Source organism: Lutra lutra, chromosome 9, assembly GCF_902655055.1.
Source record: "Lutra lutra chromosome 9, mLutLut1.2, whole genome shotgun sequence".
Lineage (NCBI taxonomy): Eukaryota > Metazoa > Chordata > Mammalia > Carnivora > Mustelidae > Lutra > Lutra lutra.
In genome coordinates this window covers 134068554-134094211 of record NC_062286.1, presented here as the reverse complement: position 1 = coordinate 134094211, position 25658 = coordinate 134068554, and the positions used below count along the sequence as shown (strand labels likewise).

Sequence of the window (25658 nt, the reverse complement as noted above, 5' to 3'; positions counted from 1 at the left end):
GGTGCTATGATAGCAGAGTCGAGTCATTTTGGCCAGCACTGTAGGGTCCCCGGGGCCTGCAGGGGGTACCGTCCGGTGCGCCACAGAAAAGTTGGTCCCCCGGCTAGATGCCTGGCTTCTGTTGCCTGCTGTCCAGCCCCTGAGACGAGTTACCTGAGGCGGGCTCACGGATCTCGCCGTGCCTTCGTTTCCTTATGTGAGAAGGACGCTGTTATCATTATGCACCTTGTAGGGCTGTTGTGAGATGTAAATGTGGAAAAATCCATGGAAAGGGCCTAGCATAGTGCCTGGCACACAATGAAAGTGGGGTCACAGTTAGCTTTTTTTCTTTTACTATGTGGGTCACAGCCGTGCTGGGGGAAATGCAAGGTAGTAGTTGGCATACCGGCTCTCCCGCTTCCCGCAGAATCATAACAAACCCGGTTTGATTTGGCTCTGGGTCTGGTGGCAGGGGCAGGGCGGGGGTCCCGGGCTGGGGCGGCCATTGTCTTCATCCCGGCTTCAGGAAGCCGCTGTTTGTTGTTCTGCCATCTCCGGAGAGCACGGCCCCCTCCACCCCTCCGTTCCCTTCCAGGTGACGAACCGCAGCGAGGCCCACCTCGAGCTGAACGCTTTCCGCAGGAAGCATGACTGTGCCCTGGTCATCTCTGGAGACTCCCTGGAGGTGGGTGCGGGGACCCCGCCCGCCGGGTCCTCCTGGGAGTGCGCTTCCCTTCCTGCCTGGGGGGCGGGGGCAGGGACCTCGGGTGACCCACCCCCTCTGCCTCCCCCCCCCCCCCCAGGTCTGCCTCAAGTACTATGAGTACGAGTTCATGGAGCTGGCCTGCCAGTGCCCGGCCGTGGTCTGCTGCCGCTGCACGCCCACCCAGAAGGCCCAGATCGTGCGGCTGCTGCAGGAGCGCACCGGGAAGCTCACTTGTGCAGTAGGTAGGTGCCCCCCCACACCCGTCCCCACCCCCTGCCCCTCCACCCCGGCCACTGATGCACTGGATCCCTCTCTCCGAGGGTGGCTGGACTCTGCTGCTGTGTCCTGGCCCCTTCACATAGGTCATGCTCTTCTCCCCCAACAGACCTTGGCTCTGATATTATTTTTAGTATTTCCCCCTGAGTGAGAGGAGATAAGCGCGCTGCAGGGCTTTTCTCCTGAGCTTGCTTTTCCTTTGCTCAGGAGGCAGGAAGCCGCCTTGCAGAGGGATGCGGACTGCACAAGGTGGGGCCAGATCCGGGCCGCCTGGGCGCCTGTCCCCATCTGAGCCTCTGTCTTCCCGTTGGTAGAATGGGGTCATAAGCACTCAGGTGGTGCTGATGAGAACGAAAAAGGGGTAGATTTCAAAAGTGCTGGCCGCAGGGCTCAGGATCGGCTCCGTAAGCGTCGAGTCGGTCACTGCTGCTGATGGGCTGCGGCACCCGGCGCCTCCCACGCAGGGGTGGGGTGTGGACACGGTCCCCCTGCCGCCGCTCCATGGCTGGGGCTCTCGCCAGTCACCTGGTGTTCCTCTGACGCTCAGCTGCTCCGTCTGAGGGACAGGAAGCCGATGCTATGGGGTGTGGGGTGGTTAAATGGATTGGGGCAGAAAAGGCTATAGTAATAAGAAGCGCTCAGTGAAAGGCCACAGACTTCTACAGTGCTTCAAAGTAAGAATGAAATGTGGGGATCCTGTTTCTCGCCGCTCTCTAATTTCCCGGCTTTTCTCTCCGGTCCGTGCGGCCCGCAGGTGATGGAGGCAACGACGTCAGCATGATTCAGGAATCCGACTGCGGCGTGGGAGTGGAGGGGAAGGTGAGTGCGGGCGCGGGGCGTGGGGGGTGCTGGTCGTTGCCGGGTGCTTGGGGCCACGGTGACAGGTCATTGTATTGGGTTGGGAGCTGCTCTTCTCTGCTAGCCGGAGCTGCTTTTTCCCTCAAAACATAGCTTTGATGCTTCTGAAAATTCTAGATTCACATTACGAAGCACAAGGAACCACGAAGCGTGATCCCCTGGTATTATTACATGGGAGTCGGGTTATCACGTGGGAGTCGGGGATCTACATCACTCCATCTTACAGATGACGAGTGATGATTTTTCGCGTGCCAACGCTTAAAAAAAGAGTGTTTTGCTGTATTGTCAGGGCACTGTGAATGTACTTCACTTTTCCGTGGCCATCACAGTGTCCGTAAAAGCATCGGTCATCACGCTGTCTGCTGATGTCTTGGGGGTCAGAGGAGAATGTGGCGCAGTCTTTCCCTCACTAAAAGCTGCATTTTTAAAAAAGTTGGTGTGTTATAACAGTTTTTCTCTTGCTGTCCTTATCACCTCTGTGCTTGCCTTTTACTGTTTCCTCTGTCCTAATTTGTGACTTCTAAATGGCGACAGGCAAGTATAGGGGTTCCCAGGTTTGTTAGGACTTTGTGTTTAACAGGAGGACAGAGGCCCCAAGTGAGGGCCAGAGATGCCGTCCTGTGCGTTTGGTCCCACGGCTTCATGAATCGGGCGAATCCACACTCTCCTGTGTCCTTTCCTCCCTCAGCCCCCGCCCCCCAGCCTTACAGTTCGCTCAGAGGAACAGACCGTCGTAAGGTGCCTATGTCTGATGATTCTTGGCTCTGGATGCACTTTACGGGGTGGGCGCACCCCCAAGATACTAGATCCCTTTGACCTCCAAATTATAACTGTCTGTGACTTAGAGTGTTTTTTATTTAAATAAATTCCTCTTTTTCAATCATACGTAGACTCAGACCACCTACTGAGCACAGCTCGAAACCAAAGAAGCTCTTCACTGAAGTTTTCCAAAGATCCCCTTACGGTGTCTTGCTTTTTCCGTGGAAAACAAAACAAAACAAACGTGTTTGCCTTGACCTCCTGTGCTTCTGACAGTGCCTGTTTTGTGTGGCTTTCAGGAAGGCAAGCAGGCGTCCCTGGCGGCCGACTTCTCCATCACCCAGTTCAAGCACCTGGGCCGCCTGCTCATGGTGCATGGCCGCAACAGCTACAAGCGCTCGGCGGCCCTCAGCCAGTTTGTCATCCACCGGAGCCTCTGCATCAGCACCATGCAGGTGGGCGGGGGACGGGTCGAGGTGGGGGGCAGTTAGGGGGCGGGCAGGTGGGGGCAGGTGGCAGGGGCAGGCGGCGCGACTCTGTTCACCCTCCCTGGGGCTAGCAGGGAAAAGGCCTGGAACTCGACCGTGCTTTGGAGCTGTGACCCTCCCTGGCTGGTTGGTTGGTTGGTCAGTTGGTTGACTTTATTTTCCCACCTGACCAGTTTTAAATCCCCGCTGGGCCACGTTCCAGCCAAACAGACCTTGGATTGCCCCAGGTCCTTCCTCTGGCGGCTGGGGCAGGCCGTCCTCGCTGTGGTAGGGTGGCTGTGAGCATTAGCAGTGGGCCTGGCCATTGCTTGGCAGGAGGGAGGTGTGTTGTTGCCCAGAGTTGTTAGGATTTTTTTTGTCAGAGGGAAGCGTGCAGAGTGAGATGCGGGCAAATACTCGGGTCTTGGATTTTCCGGATGCTCACGAAAGGGCCAGCAGAGAACAACCGCGGGAGAAAAACTTGTGTTCTCCAGTTCTTCCGACACCCTGGGCCCCTGGCTCCATGTCCACAGGGCAGCACCTCACCCGGTCCTCATGGTCGCCTGCATCCGTTGTACAGATGGGGAGCCTGAGGCTCCGTGAGGCTGAGAAACACATGCAGTGTCTCTTGGGGGTTAGTCTGTATCAGGTGGGGACTCCAGAGCCCATGCTCTTGGTCGCGGTGTCTCCTTGAGTGCCTGCGATGCAGGGAGGCCTGGATCGTGGCCTCAGCTCATGTGGGCTCTCAGGTGGGGCAGCAGAGCCTGTGGCCCTGAGGGGCCTCCAATGTCACGGTTCCGCCTCCAGCCATCCCAGGTGGGAGTCGAGCTGGGCCGTCCCATTGTTCAGCTTCTCCGGAGTAACATCTTGTTCCCATCTTGTTTCTCACAAAAGAATTCCAGGTACTTTCCTCACCTCCTCTCTCACTGGCTCCTTTCACATCTGTCAACGGTCTGTGGCAATTAAGTGTACACTAGGAGGAAGGCCGAAGGGTGGGAAAGAAAACATTTTAGGTGTTGAAAAACGATTGATGGATTGATTCCTCTTCATGGATGTTTGGTGAAAATATCCCAGTTAAGTAGTGAGAACATAGGGATGATGGGACTTGAAACCCACATCTCTTTCTGACCACACCATAAATATCTCTGAGACCTAGAGACCCCTCTGGGTCTCAGTCTTCCATCCATGAAATGGGGATGATAAGACCTGCCTCGCCTCTCAGATGAGGCTACTTAGAGAAGCAGAGTTCTGTAAGACGTCAAGTGCTGAAGGCATCCTTTCCCCTCGTCATAAAACCACAGGGCGAGGTATCCAGTGAGGGGATGTTTTAATCTATGGGAAAGGCAATTGCCACATAAAAGACATCCTCCCTTTCTGAGTAAGTGAAGCGATACTGTTCGTGTACATGAGACCCTCTCCCTCTTCTGGCCTCTTTCTCACCTTCTGGAGGTCATTTTAGGTTTTCAACATCTATTGTATTTGTGAACATAGGAGCCTTAAAGTGATTTTTTGGTCAACGTGATCTACACCCAAACAGCTGTTACAGTTCCTCAGACCACATCTGTACTTCTGTGTTAGCTCGTGGGTGGCGCTCTGGATCCGTCCCTGGGAGACTGATCGGCTCGCCCCTGGGCGCGCGCACAGAAGCCGGGCTGGGCGAGCTGACTTCTGTAAAGCCTGTATGTGGTCGCTCTCAAAACATCAATTTAGAAAAAACTTCAGGATGGGAAATTGTTCTTTGGGGCTGTAGAAAAAACATCTCGCTGTCCACTGTGCTGAAAGTGGCTGGCTGAAGACAAGTCCCTCTTGGAGCCGCACCTTGGCGTCCGTCTCATTGATAGATGTGGCCGTAGTGTTTTTTTTCCCTCAGGTGTTCTCTCCACGATGAAGGCTTTATGGCTAACCTGGCCCTTTTAGGGGAAGGAGGCTCTTGACATTGATTTACAAAACGAAACACCAGATTCTTGACATTTTTACAACCATCCTTTCTGTGCCGCAGCCCAGCTGGGGTAGAAAGTCATTTGAAAGATGGCTTTCACCTTCCAGTTCTGAAATATGACCAGGGTGCAGCTGGGGCTGCCCACGACCTTGGCCCCAGGTGGCACCTGCGTTTCGAGCTTTGTGCCAGACAAACACCCACAGCAGGTGATGGGGGGTGAGACGCCTCTGGTGCCACAACCTTTCTAGTCACTAGGCTGGCTCAGGCTGGCTCTTGTATTCAGCTTTTGAAAGCCTCTTGTCGTCGTCTCTGGCCTCTTTTTGGTTTTCTGCCCCTAGGAATTCGCTTTTGAGGCCACTTTCCTTCCGTGAGCCTGTCGATGCCCAGAGACGGAAGTAACAGAGTGTCAAGTCTGATTTTATCTCCCCAGCCTGGTTTTCACGGCCAGTAGCTCCTGTTTTCCAAGTCAGGAAGCAGACATTTCAGGGAGCGTTTGGAAGGGTCTTTATTGCTCTTGTCTAACAAAGGCAGCAGGTTATGGGCTCTTTGTAAAAATTTCCAGAAACAGTAAAATGTGTCATGTAAGAGGGGCTGTGCCTTCTCTGCCGCCCTGCCCCTGGGGAGCTGGAGTATGGAGCTGGGATTGAGCCCCGCAGTGCCCTTTACCTGCTCAGAGTCCCCTCCTGTGAAATGCAGGCGATAGGACTGGATATCCTGGGTGGTTCTGGGGGTTCATAGGGATCGCACAGGGTATTTCTGAGTCCAGCCTGTGTCCCCTAATGCCAGTGTTCACAGAGGGGTGGAGAGTGGTCCCTGGTGCTAAACCACCCAGGAATGACTCCTGGCTCCCATCACTTACGAGCTGTGTTATCTTGGGCAAGTCCCTTAACCTTTCTGTGCCTTACTGTTGTCATCTGTAATAGGGGTTGATGATAACAGTACCAACCTCATGAGGTGGTTGTAATTGTGGAATGAGCTGGTTTCATTAAAGCACTCACAGCTGTGCTGAGGAAGTTTGTGCTATAAGCGTTGACTGTTACTTTATAAGTGTAGGGATTTTGTCACGATTTTTGTTAACGTCCTCCTTTCTTGTTGGCACAGGCGGTCTTTTCATCCGTGTTTTACTTTGCCTCCGTTCCTCTCTATCAAGGATTCCTCATCATTGGGTAAGAAAATCTAGGCAGGGGGCACCTGGGTGGCTCAGTGGGTTAAGGCCTCTGCCTTCGGCTCGGGTCATGGTCCCAGTGTCCTGGGATTGAGCCCCACATCGGGCTCTCTGCTCTGCAGGGAGCCTGCTTCCACCTCTCTCTCTATCTGTCTGCCTCTCTGCCTACTTGTGATCTCTGTCTGTCAAATAAATAATAAATAAAATCTTTAAAAAAAAAAAAAGAAAGAAAATCTAGGCAGGGTATTAATTTTTTATGAAACTTCTCGAAAATGCCACAGATGAGCGAGGAAATGTGCTGTCTAGGCTGTTCAGTCCCCAAGTTGCCGGCGATGCCATTTAGAACCTTCTCAGATTCACAAGTTTTTTTGAACTGACAAGCCTGTAACCACACTGAGGAAGTGGGGTCTGAAATGTTTGTGGTTCATAGCCCTTGGCCATTTGGACCTGGAGATGGAAAAATGCTTGCCCATGAGAGTCTGAGCTGACCGGTGATTAGCAATCAAAGCAAGATCAAAGGTTCAGACTCAGTGATTTCATTGCGGTCTTAGAAAAAGTGAAAGGGGAGCTCTGGAGAGTACCCTCCCTGCCATGGACCCCAGTAGAACCTTCTGCTGCTGGGTCTCTAAGGCGGCCCAGAGCCTTGATCTCTTTGCGGGGGGGTGCGTGCCTAATGGAGCTTCACTGCTGCTTGCCCCTGACCTGCTAGACTAGGGTGTCCCTGGGACATTTGCTGCCCTCAAACCCAACCCCATTCCTGACTTTGAATTCATGTTTCTTGTGATCCTTCGGAGAATGTGTTCAGTCTTTGAATTGCCAGATGGGTGGAATTTGGGTACCACATGCCCTAGATGGAGACCCATGTAGGCCATGCTCCTGGTCGTGAAGAGGCAGGAGGACAGAAAGGCTGGCTAACCCTGGGGGAGAATCTTACCAAAGTTGCCTGCCTTCTTTTTATGTTGGCCCGTTCACTCTGACAGTGGACAGTGAAATTCTGCTTGCTTCTAATTGGACAGGTGGGCATCTTTTGTTAGGTCCTAGAAGAACAAAAGAACATGCCAGAGTGTAGGCAGGGCTCCCGGAGCTTGGCTGCATGTGACCTTCCATGACTGGCCCTCTTGTCCCTCTCTGTTCCCATTTCCTTCTCTCTCCCTCTCACTCATGCAGCCGGCTGCACTGGTTGCCTTGCTGTTCTTCAAACAAGATGCACTCTCGCCTCAGGGCCTTTGCACATGCTGCCCTCTCTGCCTGCGATGCTCTTCCCTCCACTTGGGCCTGACTGCCTCTCACCTTCTCTGGGTGTTTACTCAAATGTCACATCCTTTGGGCACCCTCTCGAAAATGACACCACCCCCAGGTTTCCTTCCCTCCCTTCCATTAGAGTTTCCTTCTTAGCACTTACCTGTAACACACAGTGTAGTTTACCAACTCTGTTGACTCACTGATTAGTATGAAAGCTCTCCGAGGGCAGATGTTCCCATCAGTTTTTCATCTGAATCTCCCGAGCTTAAAATCAGCCCTGGCACCAAACAGGCACGCAGTGGGTGGTTGTTGAAGGAACGAATGAATGGAAATTGGGCTGCAGAAGCTGGAGAAACAAATTGCTCATTTTCCTTCAGCTGGGTCTTACCTGTGGTGATTTCTGCCCCTCCATCCCCCCACCCCCAGGTACTCCACCATTTACACCATGTTTCCTGTGTTTTCTCTGGTCCTGGACAAAGATGTCAAGTCGGAAGTTGCCATGCTGTATCCTGAGCTCTACAAGGATCTCCTCAAGGTTCACTGGACTCCCTGACTTCCTTCCCTCACTCCTTCCTCCTCCTTCCCCTTCTCTCTCCCTCTCTCCCTATTGTTAATTGATTTCACACAGACCCTCCATATCTGGTTTGAACACACTGATTGGAACTGCTGGTTTCTTAGAGGAAGGCGTGGGATTTTATTTTATTTTTCTTAAAAAAAGTAGTATATGCGCTTGTAAAGAATATTAAACAGTACAGCAATAGGTGAACTGCAAACGAACCAACTAACAACTTAAAAAAAAAAAAAAGCGCCTGACGGTTCCATCCTCCAGCCTCAGCTGGTGTCTGCTCCTGGAAACGTCCTTGTGTTCACTTCCAAAAGGTGTGTGCATGCTGCCTGTGGTGTGGTGTGTGTGGGTATATGATTTCATTTATTTGTCCCCAAGGAATTTTACTGAAGAGCAGATTTATTTCCAGCTTAGATCAATGCTCTTTAAAAAATGTAATTTCTCTAGTCAGTTCCGGTATGTGCAAGACCCCCCCCCCCCCTTATTGTAAATGAAAATAGACAGGTTGTCTTGTTAGTGGAGGAGCCCAGCGAGGTAGTAACCTGTTCTTTCTCGCTTCCTCATTTAGGGAAGACCATTGTCCTACAAGACCTTCCTGATATGGGTTTTGATTAGCATCTATCAAGGTAAGGCAGTGCTCAGGGTCAACTTGTCTGTTGTCTGTAGAGCATGAAGGGAAGAATCCAGAACCCTAAAATTTGGTTAAGGAGTGGGACAGTGCACCCCAGGGGAGGCCCAGCTCGGCATGTTCTAAGGACTAGAACATTCGGCAGAGCAGTAGATCTGAGAGGTGATGCCCTCTGCCTCATGAGATAAAGTCAGAGAAAAAGATAATGGATACTACTCAAAGCCTGCCAAGATGCTTAGCCATTGTAACAAAAAGTGGTTGCTTTCTGGAATGTTCTGATACTTTTTCTGAAGTCAAGTTCTAGTTTTTGAAAGATATGTTTACCTCAGAGGCCTCTGGGGGAGGGCCCCTGGATTGCAGAGACTGTAGGATGACTTGTAGGAGAAGAAAATATCCAAACCCTGCTGGTGTTTAATTCTGTCTTTATGTATGTTTTTATAATGTGCACATAATTGTGTCATGGTCCTGGTATCTGTCTGTGTCTGCCCAAGCACGAACATAGAATTTACAGATGCACGTTGTGTATTGGGAGGTCTTACTGACGGGGCATGCAACCAGAAGGTGTAGAAACCAGTGAATTTGTTGGCAGGAGGTTAAATTGTCATTAAAAAATAGAGGGGGGGCATTTTAAAGAAGTCTCTCAAAGTATAATATGTGCATCGATTATGCAGCTATGTTTTATGTATAGAATTTCATAGACAATGAGCAGGGAAGCGTCGTGTCAGCCCTCCCTCTCGAACCCTGTCGCAGTGGGCGGTGGTGTGAGGAGTTTTGGGGTTTAGCATCTAGTAATAACTCTGGTACTGCACCATCGGTTTGGTTTCTGCTGTGCTAGAAAAACACGCATCCGGACCCCGTACCCTCCTCCACTTTCCTTTCTTGCCTTGTTACAGGGGCACGACACTGAGTGTCTCTGGGCTACCTCTGTCATTTCGTGTGTGTGGGAGGGGGTGGTTAAGATAACACCTGACCGAAGATTCACCATCTTAACCCTTCTTAGGGGCACAGTTCGCTAGTGTACAGTGTATTCACGGTGGTGAGTTACGTTGTATGTTTACAGTGTTACACTGTTGCAAGAAAACAGCCCCAGAACTTTTCCATCTTGGCAAGTGGAAACTCTGTCCCCATTCCTGCTTCCCTTTAGTCTCTATGGAGGTGACTACTTTGGATTCCTCCTAGAAGTAGAATATCCACAGTATTTGCCCTTTTGTGACTGCTTGCCTCTGTCATTTTAAATAATAAAGTTTAAATTTCTCTTTCTTGTTCCATCCACTCTGGATGGTTATTCTCTCCTGTCGCTCCTTTTTTTCTTCTCTCCATCTCTCTCCCTCCCTCCTTCTCTCTTTCCTCCTCTTTCTCTCTCTCTCTTCATCCTCTCTTTCTTTCCTCTTCCCTACAGTTTTAGACTCCTTATCATATAAAGTCCAAAGGGAAAATAGGAAACCAGGACAGGGCACCTCTTTCAAGCCTCCATAAAGCACCACTCCATAAAGCACCACTCGTCAAGCGCCATCTTTCATGTCTAAACAGAAAACAAACAGAAAGGAGCTCCTGCTTGGGAGCAGGCCTCGGGAGCCTTGGGAGCCCCAGAAGGGGAGGGTGAGGGGGAGGGCGGCGGCTGCGGGCAGGACCGTGCAGGACGCCGGCTTCCTCTGCCTTTGCAGGGAGCACCATCATGTACGGGGCCCTGCTGCTGTTTGAGTCCGAGTTTGTGCACATCGTGGCGATTTCCTTCACGTCACTGATTCTCACCGAGCTGCTGATGGTGGCCCTGACCATCCAGACATGGCACTGGCTCATGACGGTGGCCGAACTGCTCAGTTTGGCCTGCTACATCGCCTCCCTGGTGTTCCTACACGAATTCATCGGTAAGACACCTTCCAGCCCCTCCCCTCCCCCTGCAGCCGCAGCCTGGCCGTCGGGTCTCGGGGCCTCCCTGGGACCCGTCCTGAGCTCTTTGTCCCACAGGCCTTGGCACTCGGTGGTCCCCATGTTGTTCCTGGTGTCCCCTTGGGGCAAGTGGCAGCTCTGACTCAGCTTCCTGGAACAGAGGCTCTTGGCTTGATGTCAGTAGGGTTTCCTTTGAAAAGCACACTGTGTGAACTGGCTTAGAAGGGATCCCATTGAGTCCAGCAAAGACTGGCTGGGATTCTCGAGGGAGCCGGTCACTGCGTCGGGCTCCGGGGGGCTGTGGAAAGGTCAGACGTCCAGGTCTCGCTCATGAATAAGGGATAGCCCCACAGGATGTGTCCTTATCACAGGGTGGAGAAACTCCGCCTTTCCCTGAAAACCCCTCTGATGATGTCTCTTGCTGGTCAGCAAATGGTCCTTCAGGTTTGGGTAAAGGGAAGACAGGCATCCGTGAAAAGTGAAGTCTGAGGAGTTTCACACTTGTCCCGAGTCTGTCCAGATGGGTTTCGTGCACACCTGTCATGTTCTCTGTGGCTTGGGGTGGTGAGCTCTGCCCTCGGGAAGCTGCCACGGGGCCGGATGGGCAGCTGTGCGTGGGCTCCACGGCCGGGCACTCAGTGGGACTGTGGCTGGTGCCAGCCACCTGCCTCCCACCCCCTCCTGTGCGCCACTGTGCGGGAGCCCGTGAGCCTCACTCTGCTCTCACAGAACCCTCTGGACTGCGGGCTTACTGTCCTGCAGCAGATGGGGGCGCCTGTCCTTAGCTGGAAGCCCCCTGAGGCTACCCCCGTTTCCGGCTTGGCACTGCCCTCAGGCCCGGCTGCCCGTAGCTTTGGTGATCATCCCAGAGGCAAAGGGAAAACGAAGGGAAACGAGGGGAAAAAGCCTTTCTGCTCTCGGGCGGCGGGGTGTACATAGAAAATCTGACATGCTGTCAGATTCCGCATCAGAACATCTGTAAGAATCGTTTGTGCCCCTGGTTTTCTTTCCCTGGTGCTGGAAACAGCATTTCACTGACTGACCGTGAATTCAGCCGCAGAAGCAGGTCAGAGAGAGGAGGGGGCGGGGAGAGTCCAGACTCTGGGGGACTGAGCCGAAGGAAAGGGCCAGTGCGCGGAGGCCGTGTGTCGGTGACGGGATCCCATGCAGAGACAGCTCTGCCCCCACTCACCCCCCATCAGAACTGTGCCGGCTATTCTGAGCCGAATAGGCCTTCCGGAACATTCCGCCCACTCATCGCGGTCTTCCCGTTTGCTTGCAGATGTGTACTTCATCGCCACTTTGTCGTTCTTGTGGAAGGTGTCCGTGATCACTCTGGTCAGCTGCCTGCCCCTGTACGTTCTCAAGTACCTGCGGAGACGGTTCTCCCCGCCCAGCTACTCGAAGCTCACGTCGTAGGCGGCGCCGGCCCAGGGCGCCGCGGCCTCGGCGCTCTCCTGCCGGGCAGAGTTCAAGTTGCGTTTTTCTTACCCGCTGCCTGTGGGTCGTGCAGGCATCGCTAACACGTGCAGTTTTGACGCGAAGAGGCTCCACGCGGGGTCCTGACACCGGACGATGGGGGAGGTCCCTGGAGGGGACCCCGCGGGCCTGCTCGGGCCCCTCGCGGTTCGGCCCGCAGTGAATGTACATATGTTAAAGCCGGCGGCTCCACTGACGGATTTATCCGTGGGTCACTGGGCAAGCTTCCGAGGACTTGCTTTCTGTTGTCACGCGATAAGGGTTTCTGTCTAGTTGACGATCGTAGAGGGGTTTTTGTTTTTGTTTTCAGCAGTCCTCCTGTGTGTGTACTCTTCACGTCCTTCTCACTCGTAAAAGCCGGCTTCGGAGAAATGTGAAAGCCCTTGGGACAGGTTTGTGGGGAAAGACAGTGACTTCGGTAGAAAGTTACGCAGGCAGTCATCTCGTGGTGGAAATGCGCGATGTCCTGTCCGAGACTCTCCAAGGCCGCACCGGCTTCCTAGAGTGACACAGAGCAAAGGAGAGGAGGGAGAGAGAGAGACAGAGGGTGCCATAAATCCAGCCTGGCCTCCTCCCTCGGACTCAGCATCTCCAGCCCTCGACTTAGCTCCACCTGCCACCTCGTAAAAGATTTTTTGGAGGTGTTCTCCTGCTTTCTTCGGACCTGGTAACGATGACCAAGCCTGCGACTGGCTGAGGACACCCTCAGACATTTTCAGCAGAGTTGTTGCAGCAGGAAACGTGCCATCGAACAGCTCCTCAACGTGTGGACAGACTGATAAGAGACTCAACTAATTCTTTAGACAACGTTGCACATGTGGCCGGGCCCTCCCGAGTCCTGAGTGCAAGGTCAGGGACGGGGGGCTCTCTGCTCCACAGAAGTCTCTTTCCCATTAGGAGGCTGAATGACAAAGGCAGAGGCATCTCCCAAGTTGCTGTGCGTCATTCATCGGGGGCAGCCCCGGTGGGAGGAGGCCCAGGCTGCTGCTCCGGGGCCCTGGGGTCCAGGGTCTGTCACACTGCCTACGGCTTTCGAGGGGAACTTGTTTAAAGGCAGCCAGTGGTAGCGATCCCCACCACCCACGGGGATAGACTACACGCCCGTGTGTTTCTCATAAAGCTGTGGCTTCTCGTTTCAGAGGAGGAAGGGGGTGTGCAAGGCCTGGACCAGGCAGGACAAGGCATCCTCGGGGTTTCGAGGCCTTCGGCACCCAGCCGTACGTGCCTGCCATCAGGGCTTGGCCGGTTGATCTTCCAGAGCTGACCACGCTCGAGGTCTTGGACTTGGATGAATTCCTTCGGCCCTTCTGCTTGTGTGGGCTTCAGGGCTGTGGGCTCCGGCTGGTGGTGGCACCCACTACCCTCCGGGCAGCCGGCTCTGGGGAAGCTGGGGGCGGGCGGAGCAGGCAGTGGTCCCCTTGCCTGGGAGCACTCTTCATATGCTCCTGCATGGGTGTTGCCCCTTTAAAACTTCGTAAAATGACCACAGGTTTCAGGCACCGGTAAGCTGGCTGCTGACATGGCTTCTGTGTGAAGACTGTGCGTTTCTGCAGTCATCTTTGCCTGCTCATGCCGGCTGTTCCTGCTGCACAGACCCACAGAGAACACAGGTTGCAGTGGGTGAATAGTTATGTAGGACTAGGACCTTGGTCTAAAGCTCTCAGAAAGATCGAACACGTCTGACTTCTTCCTGACTGATGTTTCCCAGTTTCAAAAGGAGGGGAGCAGAGTGTGGGGCTCAGAGGCTCACACTTGGTTCTGTCTTTTTGGAAGGCTGATTATAAGTCTTACGTCGTTCTGTTCTGAGTTTGTAAACCCTGATCCTGGCCTTCTGCACAGACAGAGGATGGCTCCTGGGGTAGGTCTTAGGGAACCATTGCTAGGAAATGGCAGACGTTCAGCAGATAGTGGGAGGTGGTCTCTCTGGTTTCATTCCTCAAGTCCCAAGTGATCCAGGTGTGTGAGTTGACTTTTAAAGTCCACACCTGAGCTACTGCTTGCCATCTCCCAGGAAGGGAGCTTTTCAAAGAGGCTGAAGAAGCCCTCCACCCCGACCTCCCCCTGGAAGTTGATGGATGCTTGTCTTGCTGTTACAAACCATGTTCTGTTGTCTCGGCCACACTCTAGTAGAGGTAGTCAAGGGCCAGAGGGACCGAAATCCAAGTGGAGCCCAGACCGCCGTCAGTGGGCAGCCTGTGCGCACCACATGCTGGGGGGCCTCGAGTGTCCAGGAACGCGTGTGCCCGCAAAGGGTGGGAGCCTCCAGTCGGTGAGAGTACAGGATGGTCGCCTGCACGGGTCCGCCTCATCCCAGCAGAGAGAAGTGCGGCACACGCGGGTTGTCTTAGTTGTGGGCGAGGACGAACACCCGAGCTACTTTACAGGAAGCTCCTGAGTTCATTAACCGTAAGCATAAGGCTTCTATTGACCTTTTCCTTGGTTTCCCAATCTGAAAAGAATTTAAGAAGCACCACTGACCCCTTCCCCTCACCCTGGACCTCAGTGGGACCTAAGCCTATGATAGCTGATTTAATTCGAGGCCGGAGGCCCCACAACACACAATCAGTGCTGTTCAAACATTTCTCCTTAAAGTAGAAATTACAACCCCCCACCCTCTGACACCGTTATGTATTTCTGTCACAGTAAGCACTTTTGTTTTATGATGATTTTTGCTTGATCTCGCGGTGATGGCTGTGTGTGCGTGAGGACAGTGGGATCTGTTTGTGGTTTCTCCTTTCCCCTTCCTTCCTCTAAGAAAACAACCAGACAAGCTTCTCCATCTTCAGTAATTTCTGGTGCCTCACAGCGTGGATCCTAGTTTGGCAGCGGTGTGGGCACAGGTGCGTGTGGCCCGAGGTGCTGGGCCAGGCCAGTTGCATTGACCGTGGTAGCTCGGAGTGGCAGACGTGGCCCCCGAGCCCTGGAGGGCATCCCCGGGAGCATCCTGACATCAGGGCAAACCACCTGTTTGTAGCCGCCAGGAGCTGGGAGACCAAGAGCTGGGATGTCTCCCACTGCGACGGTCGTATTCTCCGGGTCCCAGGCCAGCTTCCCTTCATAATTGAAGCCCTTTTGTGTCCTAGTAATCTTGAATGTCTGCTGACCCCTTCCCTCGGTGTGTTCTCTGCTGAAAGTTAAGGTCACACTGACAACTTTTGAATGTATTTTGAGTTTTGTGCTCATTGGAAATTGACACAATAATGCCTATTCTTCCTCCAGACTTTGCTTTTATACTTTGTTTTGTTTTTACTGGGGTGGGGATGGGAACGCCCTCATGCCTTTATGGGGCAGCATTTTAAACCTTTGCCAAAATTGCCGATGGGACCTCCATGTGCTTCCGCTCCATCCTATTGAAGGCAAACACCTGCCAGCTGTTTTTTTATCTTTAATCTTCTGTGTGTGTTTCAGTGCGTGTGTGTATGTGACTGTGTCATCTCCAGTTTTTTGATGAGATGCTTGGTTTGCATTAAAATCCCATTACTCCCAGCTTTGTTTTCATTAAGAAACCTACAAGGAGCTTTGTAAATACAACCGATTTTATTTCTCCTCCCTTCCTTTAATGTAAAGGAATTTGTTGTGTATACTTATGGGGAAATATTTCCATTAATGATGTTCATTTCGTCTTGGACAAGTGCACGTTTCTAAATGGAGCGGAGAGGCAGATGATGTCGTGAGCAGCTCCCCAGTGACCCTGAGCTCCGCAGCACCTGCTTGCTCCGTGGTTGCTGTACCCGTGGACCCGACCTGGTCACCGCGTGGCCACGGGTGCTGTCCGTTCAGGTCGCTGGGTTCCGTCAGTGAATACTGCGTTTGTTGGGGGTGGGGGCAGGGACAAGTGGGGGGTTCACAAAAAAAGCTGTGGCTAAATTATGATTTTGTCGCTCTGGGGCTAACTGTAAACTCTCCTAGGAGTCTGTGGCCGTCCTGTTAGTAGGTCCCCACGGGTAATCCGCCTTGCAGACTCTCACCAGGACAGTATTTTGTCATGAGAGGGCAGCTCTGGTACAGGATGCTTTAATTTAGCAGGGGCTCCCAGATGATTTAAATTCTCGATCCTGTGATGATACCCATGTGATCCTGCGTGCTCCGAGCGGTTCTCCTTTCATTGTCTGCCAGCCCAGCCCGTTGCTGTTGCCCAATAAAGCTTGTGTACTTTATGCCTCCGGGGGATCATTTTAATTTGTGCGGAACCATGAATTCTGGTGTCAAAATGAAGGCTTTTTATTATAATGCTGTTTTCTGTGTAACTCACGGTACAAAAAGTGTAAATAGCTTTTTCTCCAGTTAAAGTTACTGCGATTTTGGCAAAAAGAAAAAGGAAAAGAAATACCATTCCAAACCCATGCATTGTTGTTTATTCTGTACTGTCGTCTGTTACAGACATGGCATCATTTCAAAAGGTGATCAATAGAAGTAGGAAAAAGAGCACTTTATAAGATTCATTTTCTATTATTACACATGGTCCTTGATCAGTTTAGAAACCTTTTTTTAGGGCGCCTGGGTGGCTCAGTGGGTTAAGCCGCTGCCTTCGGCTCAGGTCATGATCTCAGGGTCTTGGGATCGAGTCCCGCATCAGGCTCTCTGCTCAGCAGGGAGCCTGCTTCCCTCTCTCTCTCTCTCTCTCTCTGCCTGCCTTTCTGTCTACTTGTGATCTCTCTCTGTCAAATAAATAAATAAAATCTTTAAAAAAAAAAAGAAACCTTTTTTTAAAAGATTTTATTTGTTTATTTGACAGAGATCACAAGTAGGCAGAGAGGCAGACAGAGAGAGAGGAGGAAGCAGGCTCCCCGCTGAGCAGAGAGCCCGATGCGGGGCTCGATCCCAAGTCCCTGGGATCATGACCTGAGCCAAAGGTGCCCCACTTTTTTTTTTTTAATCAGATTTAGGAATCTATCCAGTCACTGTGGGTATTAAGGAGGGCACATGTGTTGTGTTACACGCAACTCATGAATCACTGAGCGCTGTAGCAGTACTAATGACGTCTTACACCATGGCTAGCTGAGCATAATAAAAAAGGAACGCAGTCACCTAAGTTTGAGGCAGAAGAGGTTTGCAAGCTGTTGTGTACGAAGCAGAGGACATGTTTTATTCATTTCACCCAGTGCCTCTCAGCCAGGGGCGCTTTTGTCCCCCAGGGGATTCCCAGTAGTGCCAGAAAGCATTTTTGGTTGTCCCCGTTGGGGTGGGCTACTCAGGGACCTAATGAGGGAGAAGCCGGCGATGCTGCAGGACGGCCCCTAACAACATGGAATTAGTCGACCCCAGATGTCCGGTGTTCCAAGGTTGAGAGCCCTCGTCCCCACCCCCCTGCCTCCCGCACGCCTCCGTGTTATCATTTGCAGGAGACTTTCTTCATTTCCAGAGGATCGCAGAGATGGGAACGCCCGAATCTCAGGAAACCAGCTACGCACACGCCCAACTAGCCCAATGTTTTAATTAGGAGCTATTTGAGGTGTGAGCTGGTGGTTTCCTCCTGCTGGCTGAAAGGGGCATCCTCTGCTTATCGAATAGAAGGAGAATTGTAAACCAGCTGCGTCTCAGGCCGGTGGCAGCTCCTCTGAGCTCTCCGCCCCTGGGACGCGGGCTCCAGCGGGGTAGACAGACCCACGGTACTTTTCCTTAGTGGGGTGCTAGCGAAGTAGCCGCCTGGGCTGTGAAATTCCATGGGCGTGCGGACGCTGCTCCCTTCGCGCCACTAGGGGGAACTTGAGATTGAAAGACCTTTATGTTTCCTGTTTTCCACAACCACGAAGGTCCTCGAGCCCAGCTGCTCTGTTCAAGACGCGGCTTTCATAGCTCAGAACTGATTTCATGGCCAACGGCTCCGTCAAAAACAGACATTGCTTTTTTATGTTGTTGACCAGACTATTTTGCTGGGCTTTGCTTAAAAAAACAAAAAAAAAAAACAAAAAAAAAAACACACACACAAAAACTAGGGTTTGAAGGGGCGGGGTGTGTGTGGGAGATGAATATTTATTTGATCTTGGATATTTGTATTCTTGAATATTTGGCAACGGGGAGGCCTTACCCTACTCCTTATTCAGGCTAATAAGGTTTTGAGACGAAATGTTCCAACACCCCAAGTACTTTAACTGTTTTTGTTATGAAACTTTTCAGGGTGACATGAAGCCCGGCGGTATTTGTGAAGAGATCTATAAATGATGGATTTGCTCACCTCAAAATAGAACTGTAGTCGCTCCAAACTTTCCAGAAGTTGAGCACAGTAACAGAATTCATTCAGGACTTGCTAATTTCCTACTTGAAATGGGTTACATAACAAGAACAGTCCCGCCTTCGTGCCTCTCAAAACTCCCCATGCAGTGATGGTGAAATGTATCATTAAAAGCTAGAAATAGCTTTGCTCAACTCTGGGAAAAAGAGGAGTTTTTTTTCCCTGATAGCTCCCCCTTTCCTTCACCCAAACATTGCATAATGTTAAAAAAAGTCAACTCTTTCCGTGGGATTTAATTTCATTCTCCATGTGGCTGTGGTCGGAGGGTAACTGCAGCGCTCTGGGGGCTGGCAGATTTTTGGGGGATCACGCATGCCCGGATCAGTTTCCATCCAAAGCCTTAGCAGACAAACACACCCGATCCTGGGGTTTCTCCCTTTCCCCCTTCTCCCCCTTTGGTGGATGGGAAGACGTAGCGTCTTCTCAGAGAGCCTGCCTTCTCTCAGGGACGTCAAAGCCAAGCCACCCCTCAGCCTTCCATGTTGAGGTTTGGACTCTGAAGTGCATTCCCATTAAGATCTGGGGTAATTGAATCATATTGTGAGGTCACTCACTCGACAACCTGTGTCTGACGTCCAGGCAGGCCCCGTTTCTTAGAACTCAGCCTGCAGGTTCTGTTTTGCTCACACTAAGAACTTGGTGTTCCAAGCCTCGGTGGTCCATTTTCAAGAGATTGAAGAGCAAAGTCTTCTCTTTTCTTTTGTTGGATCCAGATAAGCCCAGGAATGTTTTTAAATTTTCTTCAAGGAAAATTGCAGAATCCTGAAGGAGAAAGGGGGACAGGGGTTATGTGGAATAGGTTTTTTTTGCTCATTCATTCATCAAATATTTACTGAGCACCTAGTATGTGTTGGGTACTGTTCTTTGGGCTGGAAGACAGTGGAGAACAAGATGGGCAGTCCCTGCCTTCACAGTGATTACATCCTTGTGTGATGTGCGAGAGATAGAAGACATACAGATTCTAGGGTCCTAAGAAAAAAAAACAGGGTGAGCAGTGGGCAGAGGGTATTTATCTGGCAGAAAGACTGGAGAAAGTGATAGGGTCAGAGAGGCACCCTTTGGGAATGGGCCTGCTGAAGCAGAAGCCTGAAGGATGAAGAGGAGGGAGTCATGGCAAGGTCTGGGGGAAGCCGCATTCATGCAGTAGGGTGTGCAAAGGACCTGGGGTTGGAAGGGCTGGGTATCTTGGAGGAGCAGAAAGAGGGGCATATGGCTGGTGTGCTAAGACCAAGGGGAAGCATGGAGGAGATGAGGGCAGGGACATAGGTTAAGGCCTGCAGACCATGGCATTCAGACTAAGGAGCCCTATCCCAAGAACTGAGCAAGCATCATTCAAGTTTGCCTGCTGCACTTGAACTGTGTCTGAGAGGCCCTGTTTCACTGCCATCTACTATGCCTCACTGACCCATCCCTGCCTGTTCTCATTTCCACCTCTGTGGTCTAAGAGGGCTCGGGGGAGACCCATCCCTCCCACTGGAATCAACCCCCTCTCACCCGGGTATTTCTTGTGATTTTATTGGCATAAACGATGCTATTAAATAAAGGGGAGAAGAAGCTGGTCCTTGGATGAAGTTCTTGCTTTTCCAGCAAATATTACCAAGGCCCTTCTGTTCTGCTTGGGGTGCAGTTGGCGGTGGTTCATCCGGGTCCTGGGAAGCAGGCCACCTCAGAATTGGGAGGTGAGTCGGGGGTGGGGGGAAGGACAGGTAGAGGGAAATGAATGGGGTCACATTCTTCGAAGTTGCCACATTTCCAGAAAATGCCCACTTGGGTCTGATTTGGGAGAGGAAGCCTGCGTGCAGGAGCCCAGGCTGTGTTCAAATTCCTCCCGAAGAAAGAAGGAGTAACGAGAACAGGCTGTGGAAAAGAATGTAGTTAGTGTCTTAAAGATGGGCAAATATTCATTCTCATTTGTCCTTTTATGTGAAACAGATTTTCTAAAAAGGCAATTGGAGTAGCTAATGACATCCAGAGCCCTGTTGATTCCACGGGGCGGGGGGCGGGGGCTTACACGGGCCCCAGCGATTAATCAAACCCAAAGAAAGAGGTGAGTTGCTCAGGAATTCTTCAGAGACAGGGCCAATAATTATAGTGTAAGATGCTACTCTCTATGCACATAACTTAACCTAATTTTCTCAGGCTGCTCATCACCCGCCAGAATTAGTGAAAATCAGACCAGGATGAATCTGCTCGCTGGGCTGACTTGTGCAGACGTGGAGACTTCTGCTCCGAAATGGCTTCAGGCTTGAGGAAGACACCAAGAAAAAGTGAAGCCTTTCCTCTGGGCCCTAACGCAAGGGGGAAATAGAAATGAATGCAATGCTGCTTTAGGCGAGGTGCCAGAATTGGGGGACAGGTGGCTTGGGGACACGTGCTATGGACCCAGCTGGAAAGGAGACAGATTTGAGTACCAATTCCCATATTTACTGAGTGATGGGGGCGGTGCCGATTCCTACAATTCTCTGAGCTGGGTGCCTCACCTGCAAAAGGGGCTCAGCAGTGAGAGGAAGAGGAGGAAGTCGTAGCTGTACCTCCACTGGGGACCTCTGAGCCAAAGGCGGGCTGCACGTGGAGGGAGGCCTCACGCCCAGACTCGTGTGCCTGTGTTCTTCAAACACAGAGGTCCCCAACTGGAGAGAGAGTTCGCAGAGGATTTCAGACCTTGGACAAGGAGGCAATGTCTCCCCCTGAGTCCTTCCACTAACCTTTACTAGCCTTGCGGGTGCTCTGCCTTTGAATGCCCACCCTGGGTCCTGTTCTCCCAGTGGTGCTCTGCGTGGGACTTGAACCTGCCTGCATCACGTGGGGCTGGCCTGAGCCTCCCTGGGGACACGCACACCCCTTTGTGGCTGGGGGTAGCCATGTAGCTTAGGGAGAAAGGGAACTTCCTGAAGACTCCACTGACTCAGTGGTCTGGGAGGCCAAAGGGAGGCAAGTCACTGGCCAGTCATTTAACACATATTTTTTCTTTACACAAAAGCAAAGTCATTAACATAATAGAGGAGAAGGCAAATTTTGCTTGAGTTGTAAAAAAGAAACCACAGGCCTAGGCGATGTGTTGGGGGGAGGGATGGCTGGTGCCCAGGCAGGCGGTGCCCCTCCACTGTCTCCTCTCTGTACAGATCTAAGGGACAGCTGGTTTTATCCTTAGCCAGCCCAGGGCCGGGCCCATGGTTGGGGCCCAGTAAACACTGAGGATGTTTTTTAATTGTTATCGTGGTAAAATATACATAACATAAAACTGACCATTTGAACCGTTTTGGAATGTCTCACTCAGGGACATTGAGTCATTGAGTTTTAAGAGAATGTTCTGGAAGATTCAGGAACCTGACTGAAAAAAGTGGGTCTTGCCTTCCCATGGTGTTTTAGAGTTGTGCAGAGCTTTCCCTACCGACCCCGCATGATCCCGGGAGGCAGGTGTTGTCATCCCCATTTGGGAGGTGAGAAAAATGTCAAAGGGAGGTTGAGATCGGATTGCGCCCACACGACAGTGCTCTTCACAACGGCAAAGAAGTGGACATGTCCAGCAGTTGCTGAATATGTAAACAAGATGTGGCCTAGCCGTACAACGGACATGGTTCCACCATATAAAGGAATGACGTGTGCACATGCCACGGCGTGGATGGACGGTAAAAACACAACACTCAGCGCAAGAAGCCAGGTGCCATCGGCCACATGCTGTACGTATATACGTATGGCTCCGTTTCTGTGACATGTCCGGGAGAGGCACATCTATGGAGACAGGAGACAGATTCATGGTTGCCTAGGGCTGGGGAAGATAAGGGGGAGCGAAGGGTGACTGCTAATAGGCAGAGGGCTTCTTGTTTTGGTGATTAAAACGTTCTGAAATTAGACACACAGGTGCACAACAGAAAATACACTAAAAGCCATCAAACAGAATATTTTTTTTTTTAAAGATTTTATTCATTTGTCAGAGAGAGAGAGAGAGCACAAGCAGGGGGAGTAAAAGGCAGAGGGAGAGGGAGAAGCAGGCTCCGTGCAGAGTGGGGAACCCAATGCTAAACAGTACATTTTTTTTTTTAGATTTTATTTATTTATTTGACAGACAGAGATCACAAGTAGGCAGAGAGGCAGGCAGAGAGAGAGAGAGAGAGAGAGAGAGAGGAGGAAGAAGGCTCCCTGCTGAGCAGAGATCCTAAACAGTACATTTTAAATGGGTGAGTTGTAGAGTATGTAACTTATATCTTAACAACTCTGTTAAAAAAAAAAAAAAACCTGCCAATATTTTGTACCAGCTCTCACGAGGGGCCCAGCCTCTCTACGCCTTTGTCAGCACTTGGCGTTGTCCCTGGTTTTGATTTAGGCTTTCTGGCAGATTTACCTCTTCTAGGTATGTATTGTATGTTCCTAGTGGCTGATGACATTGAACATCTTTGCATGTGCAATATTGCCACCCACATACCTTTTTTTGTGGAGGTGTTCATGTCTTTTGCCCACTTTTTAAAAAGTATGTCGCTTTCTTATTGTTGATTTCTGAGAGTTCTTTATATATTTTGGATACAAAGATATTGTTGAATATGTGATTTGAAACTCTCCCCGCCCCACTCGCCACCACCTGTAGCTCGGCATTTCCTTCTCTTTATTGCCAGTATTTCTAATTCTAGCCCCTCTGGTGGGTGCGTGGTGATATTTCACTGTGGCTCGAATTTGCATTACATCACTTCTTAGTCTGGCTTGCGGAGTCTTGGGTCAACATCATCTCGGCTACATGCATAGTGCTTTACATTCAGAATCTTTTTGAAGAGAGGGAGACCTGTTATCTTTTGTACAAACAAGGCTTTAAGAGATGCAGTAACTGGGGCGCCTGGGTGGCTCAGTGGGTTAAAGCCGCTGCCTTCGGCTCAGGTCATGATCCCGGGGTCCTGGGATCGAGCCCCATATCGGGCTCTCTGCTCAGCGGGGAGCCTGCTTCCCTTCCTTTCTCTCTGCCTGCCTCTCTGCCTACTTGTGATCTGTCTGTCAAATAAATAAATAAAATCTTAAAAAAAAAAAAAAAGAGATGCAGTAACTAACACACCTCCTAGGTGATGATTGGGGTCCAGATTGGAGGCCCGCCCTGTTGTCTGAGAGGCAGTTGTCTCTTTTGAGAGGCAATCTGATTCAACCCTTAGCTTCAAGGCGCCTGTGAAAGCAACCACTTCACGTCTCTCCAGCCAGCTGCATGCCTTCATGGCATGTCACAAAAGGTTGAGAAATGCCAACAAAGATGACGAACGAAAGCTCCATTGATTTAACTCTCGTCATCCCAAGGACCCTCCTTCCCTCCATCCCTGACATGGCAGTTCCCAGGGGTTTGCCACATTCTTTAGCTGCTGTCATTGTGGCTGTTCCCACCTTCTAATTATGAGCAGAGTCAGCCCCAGGAGGGGGCAGAGGCCTTGAGCTGTGAGTCATTGTGGGGATGTCATCACCCAGAGGGAGAGAGCCCCCGAGTTGTCTGGCGGCCCCATTCGATATCCATGGTTTGTGTATTTTATCAAGTGCCTCTTAAGCGCCAGGGAGCTTCTAGGCACCGTGGAGGCGACATTCATGGCCCCTGCTCATGTGTCCCTTCTCAGAGAGCCCTTCGCTGACTGCCCCATCTAATGTGACAGCCCTGTCACTCCCCAGCCCCTCACCCAGCTATATTTGTCCTCAGCCGCCTAGCACTCTAAGAGCGTTGTTTCCAGCCCCACCGAGGATATGTGTACACTCTGTGAGGACAGGGCTCGGACTTATTTGCTGCTCTGGAAACCTCGAAAAAGGCAGCACATTGTGGATGTTCATTAAATGTGGGATGAACAAAGGAATTAAGTGAGTGAGGTAAGTGCATTTCACAGTGATAAATATCATAATGAATTTAAATCAGGATGCCTTTAGGGAGACTGACCAGAATGAGGTGTGTGTGGCTATTTTAGACTTGGTGGTCAGGCCAGGTGTCCTTGAATAAGTGGAATTTTAAAAAAGATTTATTTACTTATTTATGTGAGAGCGAGAGAAAGAGAGAGAGAGAGAGAGAGAGAGCCCTCACACAGAGGGAGAGGGAGAAGCAGACTCCCCACTGAGCAGGGAACCAGATGCAGGACTTGATCCCAGGATGCTGGGATCATGACTTGGGCAGAAGGCAGATGCTTAACCAACTGAACCACCCAGATGCCTGAATAGGTGGATTTTAAGCTTGAGTCTGAAAGACACAGGGAACCAGCATTCACAGATGTGAGGAGACAGCATTCAGGACAGAGGAAAGCAAGCGCAAATGCCCTGTGGCAGAAAGGGTTCAGTGTATTGAGGAACAGAAAGAAGAGCAATGGCAGCTGGTGCTTATAAGTGGCAGGACGTGAGTACTGTCCGCAGGAAGGCATCTGCTTACTACCTCCCCCATCCCATCCTGCCTGTCTCCATCATACCAGAGCTCACTGTCATCTGACCTTTCCAGGCCAGTTTCAAGAGTGGACCCACTGTGTGTCATGTTGAGAGACTGCAGATCCTGGGCTCATGGATTCCCATAGCCAGAGGGGTCAGGGAAGTGGCTTATACCCCAGACCACACAGCCCCAACTATGACTGAATTCTTTTTCCCAGTGCAGGGCTGTGGCTTTTGGTAGCTGGATCAACCCATGAGAAAGCTCTCCTAATTCTTGAGAGAACCCCCTCAGGGCTCAGGAAATACCTCCCAAAAAAGAGACTCTGGCAAGCCACGTGGCTTCCAAATGGGGATATGTATGCCATGTCATAGTCACTTCCACTTCTGTTATCTCATTGAGTCCTCATTGTAACCATGTGGGCAAAGTGAAATTAACCTCCTCTAACAGATAGGGACAGCAAGAAACAACTTCAGTGCCAGACCTGGCAACTCGTTAACCACAGCAAGCCGTGCAGATGTTGCACTCTGAGCCTGAGGGTTTACATCTGTGAAATGGGCACGGGTCTGTGTGTGTGCATGACCCGTCCCTGATAATACTTGTTGGAAGAAACAGATGTGGTGACAAGTGGGAAGTGCCTGGCAGGGCGCGTTGACATACAAAGCCATCCTGTATCAGGGAGAGCTCTGTGCCTGCACCCAGCTGATGTCAGTACTGGAGACGTGAAGCAGGAAAGAGGGAGGGGGGGATTACGGCCAGGATGAGGAGCGGCTGGCTGACTGGAACTTCAGCCTGGAACGGACAATAAGCAGGATGTGCTGGGGAGGTGGTCACAGGAGCTAACGCACCTCCAGACGGGTCACCTCCAGCTGTACTGTCATCCCTCCAGCCCTCCATCTTGCATCACTCAAAAGTCAAAGTTCTGGTGGCAGAATCTCATGAGCTCAGCTTGGGTCCCACGACGGTATTTTGGCCAACAGTTTCTCCAGACCGCCTGTCTCGGGCAAGAGGTGATTCTCCAAAGGGATTGCTGCTGTGTTCCCAAGAAGCAAGGGCGAATGCACGCTTGGTGGTCAAAGGATAATTCATGTCCCCCGCGGCAGTCGTGTTGG

The 25658-nt window shown here is 51.4% G+C and overlaps 1 protein-coding gene across 5 annotated transcripts in view; it reads left to right on the top strand.

Moving 5' to 3' along the window:
* ATP9A (ATPase phospholipid transporting 9A (putative)) overlaps window positions 1-16276 on the top strand; it is a 132645-nt gene extending 116369 nt beyond the window's left edge. For all 5 annotated transcript variants that reach the window (XM_047744960.1, XM_047744959.1, XM_047744964.1 and 2 more), the window contains 9 exons: window positions 575-664; window positions 783-927; window positions 1716-1780; window positions 2878-3033; window positions 6086-6150; window positions 7818-7926; window positions 8525-8582; window positions 10249-10452; window positions 11757-16276. In XM_047744960.1, the coding sequence (XP_047600916.1) occupies window positions 575-664; window positions 783-927; window positions 1716-1780; window positions 2878-3033; window positions 6086-6150; window positions 7818-7926; window positions 8525-8582; window positions 10249-10452; window positions 11757-11893 (1029 nt within the window). In that variant the 3' untranslated portion in view covers window positions 11894-16276. The remainder of the gene's footprint in view (window positions 1-574; window positions 665-782; window positions 928-1715; window positions 1781-2877; window positions 3034-6085; window positions 6151-7817; window positions 7927-8524; window positions 8583-10248; window positions 10453-11756) is intronic.
* The last annotated feature ends 9382 nt before the right edge of the window (window positions 16277-25658 follow it).